General features: G+C 42.0%; 1 protein-coding gene across 2 annotated transcripts in view; it reads right to left on the bottom strand.

The window, feature by feature from the left end:
* BOLL (boule RNA binding protein) overlaps positions 1 to 16,039 on the bottom strand; it is a 1,219,536-nt gene that overhangs the window by 529,907 nt on the left and 673,590 nt on the right. For both annotated transcript variants that reach the window (XM_085646856.1, XM_085646857.1), the window contains one exon: positions 8,911 to 8,986. In XM_085646856.1, the coding sequence (XP_085502982.1) occupies positions 8,911 to 8,986 (76 nt within the window). The remainder of the gene's footprint in view (positions 1 to 8,910; positions 8,987 to 16,039) is intronic.

The raw sequence follows: 16,039 nt of genomic DNA, 5'->3' as shown, positions 1-16,039 counted from the left end.
CCCAGATTCCTTTATGCACTCCAGAACTCCTTCGATGTCATTCCTGCGGCCTACTTTAGGGAGGTGGAGAGTTTGCAGCGGAGACTGGTTTGGGACGGGCGATCGCGTATCGCTTTGGCCAAGCTGACTCTTTCCTGGTATGACGGGGGCATCGCGCTTCCTGATATTAGACGGTACTATTGGGCCTCCCAGCTGTCTGCCATTAATCATGCTACGTACGCTCCTGGTTCGAACCCGGCATATGAGATGGATAAATTCCTGCTTCCCGGCGGTAACTATAACAGAGCGCTTTACTCGCGGTCTGCTGGTAGGGCCCTTACGGGCCCTACCAGGATTGCGGTCCGTGTATGGAAGGCGGCTAACGTTGCGATGGACTGGAGTGAGCGTTTAACGTGCGCCACTCCTCTATTCGACTCAGACCGCTTGGGAAGCCTCTGGACAACGAAAGGCTTCGAGCGCTGGGATACGATCGGCATCAGCAGAGTGGGGGACCTGTGGGTTAAAGGTGCGGTTAAATCCTTCGCGGCGCTTCAGCGCGAGTATGAGCTTAGTGACAGAGAGTTCTTCCGTTATGCACAGGTTCGGCACGCCCTGCTTTCGGTCTTTGGGGAGGGGACCACGGTCCCTTCTTCTTCGCCTCTCGAGGACCGCATACTCGATGGTCACGTCCCCGACAGTACTATCTCCCTGATTTACAAAAAACTGATAAACAATCGGCTGACCTCTTGGTGCGTCTTCGGGAGATGGGGTGGAGCTGGACGATGAGGACTGGCAGACTGCACTGTCATCCCCTAAGGAGGTGGCCATTCCGGCCCGTCTCCGCCTGGTCCAGCTTAAGATTCTCCATCGTGTATATGTGACGGGCCCCCGCCTGGTCTCGATGGGGTTTTCAGACGACGGACTCTGTAAGCGTGGCTGCGGGTTCAGTGCTACCTTTCTCCATATCCTATGGGAATGCCGCGAGGTGGCGGAATACTGGCGCCGGGTGCATGATATTATGAGACGAGTCACCGGGGTCGCGTCGTTGTGTGCTGAATGTATGGGAGCCCAATGACTGCAATGCGGCTCAGGCTCGGTGGGCGGCCTTGGGGAACATGATTGCAAAGAGAGATATTGCACAGCTTTGGGGTTCCCAGCGGCCTCCCACCGTGTCCGTCTGGAAGGAGAACATGGACTGGTGCATGTTCAGGGAGAAAACGGTGTATGTGGCTCGTGGTAAACCGGGGGCTTGGGGTAAAATTTGGGGGCAGTGGAACGCGTATCGTGGGTCTATCTGTGCTCCCCCTTTGGTGGATACGTCCGGGGTTGCCTCGTCCCCCTGATCCTTGAGGGTTCCTGGTGCATCTCGTACTATGGAGTACAGATTTGGTTCTCTCGTGGCCCCCCCCTTCCTCTCAGGTCTTCTTTTATTGACCGCCCTCGGGTGGTTGGTGTGTTGACTCCCCCGGCTGGTGTTCGCCGCCCTTCATAAGTCGTTTCGCCTTGTTTGTTGTATTTTTGTATTTTTCTTTTTTGTTATTTATACTAAAAGTGTGTATTCTGATTTCCCTTATGTGCAGTCTGATCTACTGTGATAGTGCGGAGCCCCTGTGGGCCAGTCATTGTTTTCTGATATGCTGGAACACTTCGACTACTAGCGGCCGGCCCTGGTGGTTGTAGGCCCGTGTTTGTAACCCTTTTTATGCACAATAAAATCTTTAAAAAAAAAAAAAAAAAAGAAATAAAGCAGGAAAAAACACCTCTTTATAGCCCTTCCTCTACTGGGCTAGTAGAAAGAGTAAATAGATTTATCTGTACAAGATTACATAAGAGAAAAAGTAACAAAGTGACCAAACACACTCCTTTTTACTTAATGAGAGGAAGAAAATGCTATGACGCTTTAACACCAAAATCGAATAATTGGTTCTGTAAAAGTATCAAAACAGAAGTGATAGATGATAAAATAAATAAGGTGCAAGAAAAAATTGTGGCTAAACAAAAGCTTACTAAAACATATAGTGATATGAGTAACAAAGCAAAAGAAAAGTTATTCAAAAAAGGTGATTGGGTCATTATAAAGAAACCCTAGAAAGTTCCAAAAGGAGAATCCACTTTCACTGCTCCTTATTGTGTCAAAGATGTTTCTAAAGGCACAGCGTTTTTGGTCAAAAGAGGATGGTGGAGCAAAAATGATATTGTTAAATTAAAACATGGTCAAGAGAAAATCATAATGAAAGAAAACTCAGAACATAATGAATATTAAAGTGAAAGTATGTTAGACTGTGAAGATTATTCTACTAGAAAATGTAGTTTTAATGTTTGCAATGATACCAACAGTAATTCTGTATGTGATGAAAGTACATTTGTACCTATTAGAAACAGTGATTTTACTTTAAATGAAAGTGACGCTCAAGCAAATGAAAGCGATCTTTTGCAGAAGGAATCTAGTATTGTGCACGATACCGTGAATGAGAATTTTGATCAAGAAAATGACAAGTGTGAGAATTATTCTAACATTAGATCGAATCAGACCACATCTGGAAGAGTGGTCAGGATCTCCAAGCGTTATGAAAATGTTGTATTGTATTAACTTGTGTCTTCTTCAAAGTAAAACAGGGAGATGTTGTACATCTTCATATATTTATTTATTGTTTATTTCTTCTTTTCTTTCTGTTAGTTGTTACATTTAAGAAAGTACTCTGGCAGTTGATATAATCCAGGAGTCATAGGTGTAGTTAAGTAGATTTATTTGTCATAAGTTAGATGGTAAGAATGCCCCACCGGGAGAAGCATCCAGCTGCTCAGCCCATCTCACTCAACTGCCCACACTTCAAACCATGCATCCATGAACATTCCAAATGACATCACACACACACAGGCTGAGCAGCAGGGAGAAGGAGAAGACAAGAATACCACATCTCCTTCCTTTAAATAATAAAACAAAAGATACAAAGGAAAATCACAGTAAGTCCTGACAATGACAAACCAGGATTACAAATAAACACTGACTAAAATGTATGAATAAATTCACATAAAATTTTAAAATAGGATAACATCACTATGTAAGAACTCCAATCATGGAGAATAATTTAAAATGGTATGATTGATTTATCACACCACATGACAAAACACCACTCCACTAAATTCAAAAGGACGTCACATTATGCATTAACATGAAAAGAAACACACTTCCACCTAGCACAACCCAATTAAAACAATACACAACCTACAAACCAACCATCACTGCAAAAACTCACATGACAACACATGCGACAATAACCAAATGTAAAAACATCACAGGACACTACCATTCACCCATTCACACTGACACACAAAACATTACCTAACCACCATCCCTCTTACAAACCAAAAATACCCAAAATATCACAAGTCATGCCAGTTGGCCAGACCAGCACAAAAAGCGATAAACAGGTAACTGATGGCGCCTATCAAATTAACCGGGACTGAAAAGTATCATTCCAAACAAAATACACACAGCATGAAGAATAAGAAACCTCACAACCTAACTAACTATGCATATGCTATAGCATAAAACAACTTTATGGTTAAAACTTTAAAAAGGGTACATGACCACCTGCGCTCAGGGTTCGCGACTCCCTGAAACGCACACTAAGACAACACACACTTTAAGGGCTTTAATGACTCCCGTACATTCACAGGACACTGATTCCTGGAACGCACACCCAGATAACACATTACACACTTTAACCGATGCCTAGGCCACACCACTTTAAAAAGGGTACATGACACCCTAGCGCTCAACGGATACATGACTTCCTGAACGCACACCTAGACAACACTTAATACACATTAAAGGGATTTAGACCCTTGAACAACCATCTAGGCAAACCACTTTAAAGGGGTACATGACTCCCCAGCATACCAGGATATATGACACCCTGAACGCACACCTAGACAAAACTAAAAACTCTTTAAAGGGTATTAGACCCCAGAAAACACAACCCTAGGCAAACCACTTTTAAGGGGTACAAGACTCTCCCCAGCGTACCAGGATACAAGACACCCTGGAACGCACGCCTAGACTTAACCATGACTACCTTTAAAAATTCAAAACAAATTGAATAAAACATTGAGTTCATGGCACATACTAGATGTGAAAAGATAACGTTTAACGCTCATTCACAGTAACAGTTCAATAAACTACGTGAAAGATTAATAACAGTGAATTAAAATAAATAGAATAAACACAGTTGTGATAATAAAACTGTAAGATTCGTACATGGCAACATAATAAATTAAAATAATAAATGTAGTCACCGTTGTCGTCTCTGAAAAATGCACGAAAGAAAAATCCCAACAGTCCACAAGTCAAAACTAACACAGTAGGATGCATTAAGATCCACCAGGTGGCAGTGTTGCCAAAAGTTTGATATAAAGAAATGCCCAAAAATGCATCGATCTCCATTGTAAGGTGAGGAGTGAAGAATCGGTGCAGCGCTCATTACAGTACTTACATCGCAGCTGACACGATTTAGCTCAAATGTGTCGATCACTTTAACAGAAGTCTTTCTGCAAAGAAGATTTTCCTTTTTTTTTTTAAATAAAGATGAATTACCTCACGCAATATGCGACGCTCCTTTAAGTTAAATTTGTTCAACTCCGGACACTGCAGTGACAAATGCGCAGCAATTAGGCAAGCAAACCGGCTTCAGTTCACTTACGCTTGATTAAAAACAAACACACGATGGCAGCACGCAGAATTGACGCTCGCCGGGTGGCTCCAGGCGCGTCTGAGAGGAACGACGTGAACAAACAGTGTAATCGCCGGTGCAGTCACAGGTGGAATGCCAGTGACATGAAGGTGCCAGCTCGAGCGTACATCGTTATAGAGCAGGTAAGGGCGCGCGGACTGTGCACTGCACGCGCCTCCAACTTCAAAAATAGCTTCGTTTTTAAAAAAAAAAAATCACCATTGAGCACTTCAGTTTTTTTCCTAGATCCTCACCGGACAGCCACAGAACACAGTCACAATCTGTTGAACCGGCACTGTTGAACCGATAAATATTTGTAAGGTGTCTCATTTTCCACAGTGCACGCAGTTAAAAATCAAATAAAGTCAAATGTGCCTCCCATGTACCGCACCATAACTCACAGTCTCTTAATTGCACCTTTGATCTTGTGCCTTGCAACCGTGCCGCTCCTGTGCACTTTATTTTCACAACATATCAGAGCATCAAACTCATTTTCAAGGACTCGGCCATCATAGAAACAGCAGGGTTTTTTTAGCACTCAAGAATACAACGAAGGCAGCTGTTAATGTTGCACTGGCCCCAGACGCTCTTTCAGTGTCACGTTTATTACAAGATCACTGCACACCGGGGCTCGATACTTGCCCCCGAGCAAAGCATTTAATCATTGAGTAACTCAAAACAAAAAGTCGATGACAGCAAGCATCATTCCACAGAGCATCTTGACTAATGAAGCTCGAGTTCAGAGAGGTTTAACAACAGGAATGCTGACAGTTGTAAATATCAACAGCATTACTGAAACTGGGTTGTAGCCACAATGACTAAAATATTCAAAACAGTCAGTGGGTAGCTAAAAGTCCAATGTTGGTGGGTTTAAGATTTGAGGTCGCACTCTTTAAAACACATCTTGTGTTTAATTATTATTTTTTTTAATTATTTTTTTGAAGAAGGAAATGTCAACAGGTTACCAATAGCTTTAGCCACACACAACTTCCAACGCCAGAAACATACCTTGGTGAGCTGTCTGTTACAAAAGACACCGGTGGGGCATCCAAGGCGTGGATTAGTTTAGACTCCAGGCTCAGCTTGCTTCAGTTACATCAGTTTCATCAGTTCCATCAGTTTCTTCAATTCCTTAGGCCTTTTTGCGTGGTTCTTTGCTTCCAAATCGTCGCCACTGTTACATTTAGTACTCTGGCAGGTGATATAATCCAGGAGTCATAGGTGTAGTTAAGTAGATTTATTTGTCATAAGTTAGATGGTAAGAATGCTCACCGGGAGCAGCATCCAGCTGCTCAGCCCATCTCACTCAACTGCCCACACTTCAAACCATGCATCCATGAACATTCCAAATGACATCACACACACACAGGCTGAGCAGCAGGGAGAAGGAGAAGACAAGAATACCACATTAGTATTATCCTTATGTAGATTATCTTTCCTTTCTATTCCTTTATCCAATCATCTACGAGTTGATGTGTCATCATGGAACCCTGGCTGGGTACTTATATGATGTCATGGAATGTTGGTCATTCGACCTGTCTCCCTTCACCTCATCTGACCTGTTTATCTGCTGTGGGCCTTTATGCCTATATTTATTCTTATAATAAATATCTTTCTACCAACTACAACTCGTCTTTCATCATTCCGCAACAGTCTGCAATTTTATGGCAAGGCCCAGAGGCCAATATTATGCATAGTACCTTTATTGCTCCTCAAACACAGCAGCAACATCACTTAGAATTAGAATACAAAAACACTCAGGAACACTGAACATGCTTATAATCCCAGAACAGGCAGCCATCTTCCTTTTTTGTTGCTGCTCGAACACAAGATAAGTACTATCATATGTATTGTCTTATGATAGCTTAATTAGGATTTTAATATATTTTGATGGTAATTGATATTTTATGAAACAAGAATAATAAGGAGTAAGAGGTTGTAAGTAAATATTTATTTAAGTTGGATTTGCTTCCCTCAATCGCTACAGTCCTGTGGCCTTAACGGGGGTCTTGGTCCAAACGTGCTGAGATCTCCGCTTGCCTCTCCAAAATGGCCATGGGTCACGCTGTCCGTCGCTCCAGTCTCGGCAGCCTGAAAAGAACCCGGCCGCGATATTTCTTGTGTTCGGCCGCCCAGGCGGTTCGCATTGCTGTCTGCTACACCATGGGCGCACTCACGACGGGAGATGAAGCCGGAATACGGATGATTGTGGCCGATTCATGGGCTCCAGGCACTGAGCTACTTAAGGGTACGCACGCCATCTTGGCTGGCAAGCCACGCCCCCGTACCGATGTAAACTCTGATTTGGGATGTTGTGTTTTGATGTGGAGAAAACTGCAGAACGCTCTGTGGGACAAGTGAAGGTGATGTGGGTAGCAGGGTTGATTTAATAATCTACTGTTCAACTCGAGACAAGACTGAATCATCATTACGCACGTCTTCCTTGAACTTCCATTTAGCCTACCATTTAAGTGCCAGACCAACTAGCTTTGCCACTGCCGCCTTTATTACTGATAGTACGCACATAATGGTGATGGACGTAATTGCAGCAGTGGTACTGGGAATAGGGAGGATAATGGTAGTAAAAATGTTGGTAGTAATGGTAGAGGTGGTAATTGTGGCGACAACAGCAGTATGTACATAATGCACGTGTAACAATGATTTGAATGAGTGATGATGAAGTGTACTTTTTGGAATTAAGTTAGTTCCTCGTTTACAGAAGTGCAGTCCCTGCATAATGATAGCAAAAAAAGCCAATAGCGTGGGATCAGAAAGAAAAATACTTTGCTAGGCTCTGCCGAAGACCACTCTGTATAGTTTAAAGAACTGATAAGGGCTGGCTTACCGTACAGCTGGCACGGTTATATGAACGAATGAAATAAACTTTAAAAGAATGATTCTGCAGGTGAATAGTGAGCATAAGATATACTTAAAAACCCTTAGCAATAAATTGAGTGTAGAAGAATTAAGCATGTTCCGATAATCTCCAGACACAAAACGTGATGTCCAAGAAATAGAAACAAAGCGGTCAATCTACGAACAATGGCACATATGTATTATTAGCTAGAGTGAGGCACTGTGTTTACGACCTAACCAATGTTTTACAGCGTGTCACCTGTATTATGTTGGCACAGCATAATGTGAATGGTTAAAAGTATTTGCAAGACGCTGGCCTCCTCGATATTCACGAAGCAGGATTTCTTCTGAAAATCCTTCTAACCAGCTGCAATTACTGAGAGGAACCCAGCAAGCGACAGAAGACATCTACATCTGCATTTGCAAAGTGCCAGTACAACAATACCTCTAAGTGACAGGAGTTGCAATGTCAACAAAGGGCCTTTGCCGGCTCTAGCTGGAGGAGCGTTTATAACTGACACAGATGGAGCTGCCTATCAATATCGTGTTCCAATGTGCAGCTAATGATCACCGACAGACAATGACAGTGAGTAATCTTTCAATGCTTTTCAGTCACTAGAGCTGTCACAAACCACTGCTACATTTCATGAAAAATTACAAACCAAGTAATATGCGGGGGAGTCTCCTTATTGCTCGGTTATTCACAAGGCACTTTAACACATTTGCACAATGCATTTTAAAATGTTGTGGTATGGTTTTAAACTCTAAAAAGTATCCCAATTTGGTAAGGCTGGACTGCTCCTACTGGAGCAGGATTAAGGCAGATTTGCATATGGCTTGGTCCCATCTGAGGTAGCATTGCCACGGCCCGGGATGCGGCCTCGAGTAATTACTAGTGCCTGAGATTAATTCAAGCATCCCACCCATCACTTTTTTTTGTTTACTTTTTGCACTTCCTTCAAATATTTTTTTTAGTTTTAGACAATAATGGTTAGAACTAATTAAATCGGCATTAAAATAACCAAGAATGGTGTAGGAGACTTTACTGTATGCAGGCATAGCTCAAATCTAAATATATTGAGCGAGGAATCTCACTCATGGGTGGTCACAATGTGATGTGTGTCCCTCGTATGTGTCTCTAGCGAGTTGCAAAGCTGTTATGCTCTTTAATGCATTCATAATGTAAAAAGAATGGTAAAAGGTAATTCACAACCTTTGTGCATTTGAATTTAATGTTGATGCATAACCTCTAAGTTTGGGTGAGTTGGAGAATATAAAAATAATATTGGTTGATCAGCTAAAACATGGACAGATACAAATGCAAAGAGAATAAAACACATACGAGGAATGCCTACTTGCTGTTTCCTTATTGCAGGGCCAATATTCAACTTTTTATCCTTATAGTTAAGCTTTTCCGCCTAAGAAAATAAAATAATAAAAAATAATAATGATGACATGATATATAATGACATTGATCAGAAACAAAAAAGAGTGATGGGGATTCTGGTAAGGAAATCTTCAAATTCACAATACAAATCATACTACAACAATCTATACATCATAGCCCTAATACTTCTATACAAAGGATGCACTATCATTTAGTATATTTATCCTAATGCTGTTCATCTCTCAGAGTATGGTATCTCTCAGACATTTCCTGCCTACTAATTGACCACCATGTACCACTTTGGATCCCGTTACTCTCATACCAACCTTGTCATAACAAATTGTATTTGTAAAATACACATTCACCCCATAGGAATCTTGGAGCTGAAATAAAAGATGGTTATTATTACACAATCCAATTATACTCATTTTATCACCATTGGAAGGATAAAAGAATTAGAGAACCTGCCAGGATGTGAACCTTTGATCATAAGGTCAACCAAAAACCCTGGAGTATATTCATTAGTCCACGGAACCACCAGACCAGGCTTATCATTCATGTCTTTTTAGATCTGAAATATATTCCATTAGCTAATATAGGAGAGGAGTTGGTCTAACGGTTAGGGCGGTCGACCTCGAATCTGGGGAACTGGGTTCGAGTCTCGGCAATGATGCTGAACATCCTGCGATTCTGGGCAAATCACTTAATCTCCCGGTGCCTAACAAAAATGAATGTATCCTTGTGTAATGCAACTGGTGCTATGTAAAGCGCTCTGATACCCGATTCGGGTCATATTCGCGAGATATAAAACTCTGTAAAAAATAATATCCCAGTAAGTTGTTGAGACTGATCGGGCTACTGCCCTAGGTATATAGGCATCCTTTTTACGGTAAACCCAGAATCTTTTTGTCCCTTAAAAGGACAGCAAGCGAGCATCTTTTATTATATTTCTTTTAGCACAAGCACCACCTGAATTTCTTAGGGTGTCTCACTGTATTTACTTGTGACTCAGGGAATTAAATATCAATACTGAAGGACAGCTCCCCAGCCTAGTAAGGGAGCGTCCTTTGTCACTACAAATTTGGGATTCGATGGAATGAACGAGAGACCCAGAGAGATATTTTCCCTTTTCTCTCCCCCCCCCCCCCCCCCCCATGACATTGCTTCTTTCATAGTTGAGGTAATATTTATGAAGTCCTTGAATGATCCTTCGGTTTATAACCATTGAGAATGTAATTGTTCCTGCAATGGTTTCATGTGCAGATGACAATTTGGAATCAATGGAATGCAAGACATCATTTCCAACATTGATTTGTACGTTCTAACAGGAGTGGATTTTTTTCTGAAAAATTAAATTTGTTGTCCATTATATGTTGGATTTTCTTCTCCACTGGGTAAGCTTTGGAGAACCATCTATCTCGGATTGCTCCGAGGAACACCAAAGATTGAGATGGAATCAGAGCCTACTTTTCTCTGTACAAATTTAGACCCAAACTGTTGAACAGCTGAAGACAGGCCAAGTAAGATTTTCTTGCCAAGAGGTATAAGTGTGCCTTGACAAGCCAGTCGTCCAGGTATGGAAACACCTGATGGCTGGTCCTTCTCAAGAACGCTGCCACAGGAACCATGCATTTTGTGAAAACCCTGGGAGAAAAGTGTAGCCCGCAGGGAAGTACCTTGATTCGGAAATGGCACCCAGCCACGAAACCGCTGATGTTTCGCATGTATGGGAATGTGGAAGTAGGCATCTAAGAGGTTGAGAGACGTCATGCAATCCCCTGTACTGATCATCTACAGTACCTCCTCCAGAGACAGCATTCTGAAATGTTGTTTCTTTATGAATTTGTTCGGCAGCCAGTTGCCTTGAATTGGAGGCAGCTGAGGAGGCTCTGTACTGCTGTTGAGTTGTGTATTGAGGCCGATATCCCTGCTGGGTATAAGGTTGGTACCTAAAAGACTGGAATGAGGGTCTTGGTGTAAATTGGACTCTCACTCCACAAAAGGGCTGAAAACGCCTTGCTGCAATGTCCCTGGAGAACGTGCCATGTCGGTCTCCGCCTTAATAGATTGCAAAGCATCATCGTCATGCTTCCCATAAAGATTTTAACCAGCGAAAGACAACCCAAATTTTTGCTTGAACTTCCGGGGGAGGACGTCACCTTTAGCCATCCCTGTCGGCATAACACAGCTGCTCCTGCCATTTGTCTGAAAGCTGTGGATGGTATGTCCATAGCTGTGTCAATGATCCCAGAAGAGGCTTTTTCCCCTTCCTCCAAAATTTCTTTAGCTTCCTTCTTGTCGTACGGCAAGAAGTCAATGAAAGCAAACAAGTCCGTCCACATCGGTCTATCATATTGCTTTAAAACGGCGAGCGCATTAGAAGGTCTAGTAGATGTGGATCGTATATTTGCAAAGCATTATCTGTTACCTGCATTTTTTGTCCAGTGGTGCAGAACACAGGTCAGACACGTTCATGGAACATCTTGGGCTGCCTGCATGAACACAGAATCGGGGAGAGGATGTCCTAGAGGGGTAGGTGAACTCTCAGGTGCCTTATATTACTTATCCTACCGAGGAACGACTGCTGCTACAGAAGCCGGTGTCTTTATAAGTTTCAGGCCCTCCTCCCAAATGAAATTCACGATGGGAATGGATCTAACTGATTTCCTCGCAGCATCCTGGAAATCACAGAGGAAGCATTCAGTTTGCTTACAGCAGGGGCGCAGCATCAGGGGGGTGATTGGGGTGTTACAACCCCCTTGTAAATGCATTTTCTGGTAAACAGTTGGGTACAGGTGCTTTCAGTCGAGTATGGTAAGGTTTCTGTCAGATTTCACCACAACAATTTACATATACACAGACAAAAATCCACATACACTCTCTAGGGTTTTGAAAGTCTTCAAAAATGTTTGTTATTTTACATAATATTGTGATTTAGCTCCCTTGGTACCCCCCTACCAATCCACGTTCCTTTCCCTTTTTACTGCCCAGTAAGCTCCTTTCATGCACCCTGCTTGTGGTATAATGTAATTTCCCATTATATTTTGGAAAATCTGAAGCTCACACCTCCCAGTCTTACTGACCAAGCTATGCCCCTGCTTCACGGCAAGAGCAAATCAAAATGCTTGGATGTACATTCGTCACTGGTGCCAAAGGCGATTTTGCCATCGACTTTGTACCAGTTGACACAACAGCCATCGACAAGCGGATTTTCGCCAACAAAGGCTCCTTCAGAGGAGTCATAAGCATAGAAGATGATGAAGACTTCCTGTGAGAAGAACTTGTACTTTATTCATTTCTGACCGATTTTATAGACCAAGAGTCCTTAAAAAAAGACTTAGATTTTTTATGGTCCTTGTCACATGAGGTAGATCCCTCATTTTTATGCTTTTTCCCACTGAGGAAAGACTCTGTCGCTCATCATCAGATCCAGAGTCATAGTGAGGCTTTTTCTTTGGTACCCAAAGGAGAAGACAGGCCTCCCGGTCTTTCAAGATCTTAGCAGAAAAGGTTCTGCAATGCTTAGTCTTTAAGCTTGTGATGTGGATGCAAGCAGTATAAGCATTCTTTGTGGGGTTCTTCTGAAAAAAGCCTACCATTCCGCAAAAGACTTACAAGGCCTGAAAAGTCTTTTTTTGGATCCCTCTGACATAATGCTGAGGTGATAGAAATAGAATAACCGTACCTCCCAGTTGTTTGCAGGTCAAATGTTTCACTTCTGGAAGCAGGCAAGAGGACAAAAGGTGACAGAAACACAGTAACTAAGCAAAGCTCAGGTAAACTCTCTCACACACTATATGTGGTTAAAAATCTGAGGTATGGTGGCACTGCAGTGGAAGAGTGCTTCAGGGTCTGGTCTCTTCATTGGTGGAAGTTTTGATCTATTAAAACAATGTGGATTGGTTAACAATGTCCAATGTTTTCCCTATGGCTCTTAATGTTTATGTATAGCACTACTAGCTATAATTACCGTGGGACTCCAACTATGTCGATGGGAAAGATTCAACCATGTGCCTCTATTAAAAAGATTCAATACTAGACAAAAAAAAGAAGATATATAGATAGATATATATTTATATATATATATATACACACACACACACACTTCCCTTTCATATGCTTATCATGTGTAGAAAAGGCATGCATGGTAATTGAATACTAAAGTCATGCATTCCATAATGGGAATTACCCAGAAGATCGGGGCCCTTCACTTCACACTACATATGTTGCAAACCTTTTAGGACTATTCCCAGGCAAAGCAATGATATCTCAAGTTATCTCAAACCTTTGGAAGTCAGGTATAATTTAGAGTATAAACCTGAAATCAGGAAACCTAAGGTTTGGAGAATCAAAAGGAAGCTTGCAAGCTATCGGAGTTTCAATAATTATTGCAAGACGAAAAGCAGGGGGCCAACTGAAGTAAAACTATTCAGCCCACCATTAATACGTACTAGATTCTGGCACCTTAGAAGCACATGGTTAGTACACCACCATGCAGTGTGGAACCACTTCCTATGGCTCAGGGGCAGTTGAAAAACCCGGGATTGCTGGTCAAGTAAGCGCAGGTTACGCTATCGATGGAAGAAACTATGTTGCACATAATAATGGTTTCTCCAGGCTTGCTTGACTAAAGGAGGAAAATGTTGCCCCCTACTTTCATACACATCTGAACTGGGGTTTTGTCTTAAAGGGTTAACGAAGATGATGTGCGCTATAGTGGCTGGCAAACGCAGGCTTTTTTTTTTTTACTTAATTAGGAGGCACAACTGTATCATTTTATTGTTCTAATGTGAATTCATCTGAACTTCTGATATTATTTTCCGCAATTAATGCACAGCATATAGCTTCTTTTTTTTTTTTAGAGTAGCATAATATATTATTCACAGTACATGCTGGTAAAAAAATACCTTCAGAGGAGGAGGGTCTAAGAGCCAGTTGTACAAAGCTTTTTACCATTTGTAAATGGTCTACTTTTCTTAATCAGAGTTTTTCCAGTAAAAAGCCTTTTCTAATGAACTAAACCTATTCAGTGATTCAGAAAAGATGTACGGAATAGCTAATTGGTTTTAGAAATTTTGACTGACTCACAGTTTGAATGGGGTGTGCTTGGGTTGTCCCTTATAAATTACAAATGGGTAAGTTGTGGATCAATTGTTCTAACACTCTTCAGGATAGGGTTGGTTTACGGCTTTGTCATTCAAAGAAATCTCACCAGCCGAATCTGAAAATATAATTCTATAATTCTAAAAGTAAAATCTGTTTCGCTGCTCAATACCTGTTCCCCCTATATGCTATCTAAGGCAGTTACAGCAATCAATCCACAGAATAATTCCATTTTAATCTGTCCTTATAACAGAGAAAGGTGCATTTGATTTGGAAAAAAGCACTGGTGGTGCCCCTTCTAAAAAATAAAATCAATACTGATCTGCTCATCCTGAGCAATTGTAGGCCCATCTCCCTCCTTCCTATCCTTAGGAAGATGTTGGAATCCCTGGTGAACTGTCAACTCTCCAGGCATGTTGAGCGGAATAATATCCTACATTTCAATCAGCTGGGTTTCCGCCCTGGGCTTCAGTACGGTAACTGTCCCAGCTTGAGGTTACTAAATACATCAGAGGGAATCTTGATTTGGGTCGTTAAGCGGTGATTATTTTATTAGCGCTTTAAACCACGTTTGATACTGTGGCCCATAAGATCCTTGCACAGAGATTAGAGAAGGCAGGAATAGTGGGGCGAGCCTTAGAATGCCTTTGCTCCTACTTAAACGACAGGCAACAAGCTGTATTCCTATCGCTGTTCATCCATACGTTGTTGTGTCCCCCAGAGATGAACATTAAGCCCTTCTCTTTTCAACATCTCTTCCGCCCCATTAACCCTGATAACACAAAGTTGAGATTGGAGTATCTTTTCATATGTAGATGACACACAACTTATGTTGACTTTTCAACAACTTAGTGATTCTGTGGTCAGTGATTTTCAGGGCTGCCTAAATGCCATTGCCAACTGGAGGCACATAGCTGCCTATAACTCAATTCTGCTAAATCAGACATTTTGATGTTTGCCGCTCCTACTCTACTCGATGCTATGAGACTTTGGCCTCCTGAGTTGGAGCCAGCACCCACTCCTTTCAAACGATGCCAGGAATCTAGGTGTATGGATGGATTAGGCTTTATCTTTTAAACCCCAGGTTCGTTCCCCTGCTGCCGCTTGTTTTGGGTTTTTTAAATTATTAAGGAAGTTGTTAAAATATCTACCATTAGCCACATGCAAGGGGCTTGTGCATGCATTCATTACTTCCAGGTTAGACTATGCAAATGTACTCTATTTGGGAGCCCCTTAGACTCTGCTGACTCGGCTTTAACGTGTACAGAATGCAGCAGCTCGGTTTTTACTGTACATTCCAAAAAGACATTCTATGAGGCAAGGACTTAAGTAACTCCATTGGCTACTGGTTAACTCCAGAATCAAATTCAAAACACTTATGGTCACTCAGGGAGCATTCTATCAGAATGGCCCCAGCTACGAGCTAAAAAACATACTTCCCTTCCATTGCACTCCGTTCAGCCAATCATAATCTGCTTTGTGTCCCTAATATTCGGAAAGCCAGATTGGGTGGCACGTGTTTTTCTTTCTTAGCTCCCAGTCTTTTGTGTGCTTTACCATCGTGCCTTCGCTGTATTTTTAGTGAAAGTCTGTTCAAGGCCCAGCTGAAGACCTTTTTGTTCTGTGAGGTGTAATCCTGTTCCTACTTCATTATCTTTACAGCACCAGGATGCTTCAAATGTAGAAGCAGTTGCACAAAATCTCTTTTCATTGAAACCAGAATTTGAGACACAAGCCATTCACCAGTTGCAGACTCAAGTTGGGGCAGGAAATTACTCAAAAAGAAGTAGGGGTCCCCTTTAGGCTTCTTCCCCTTTGGGAATCAAGGTGGCAGATTCAGCGGGAGTAGGGAATGATCAACCAGACCACTACCAGCTCAAATGTAAACCGATATTTTTTTTTTAGCAATCCAATTTCCTTTAAGAAACTCAAGATTCCTTTTTTTGTGAACAAACCTATTAGTATATTAGTAGACATGCAA

Source organism: Triturus cristatus, chromosome 3_2 (genome assembly GCF_964204655.1).
Source record: "Triturus cristatus chromosome 3_2, aTriCri1.1, whole genome shotgun sequence".
NCBI classification, from domain to species: domain Eukaryota; kingdom Metazoa; phylum Chordata; class Amphibia; order Caudata; family Salamandridae; genus Triturus; species Triturus cristatus.
The sequence above is the reverse complement of the archived record's forward strand: the minus strand, read 5'-3'. Positions and strand labels throughout refer to the sequence as shown.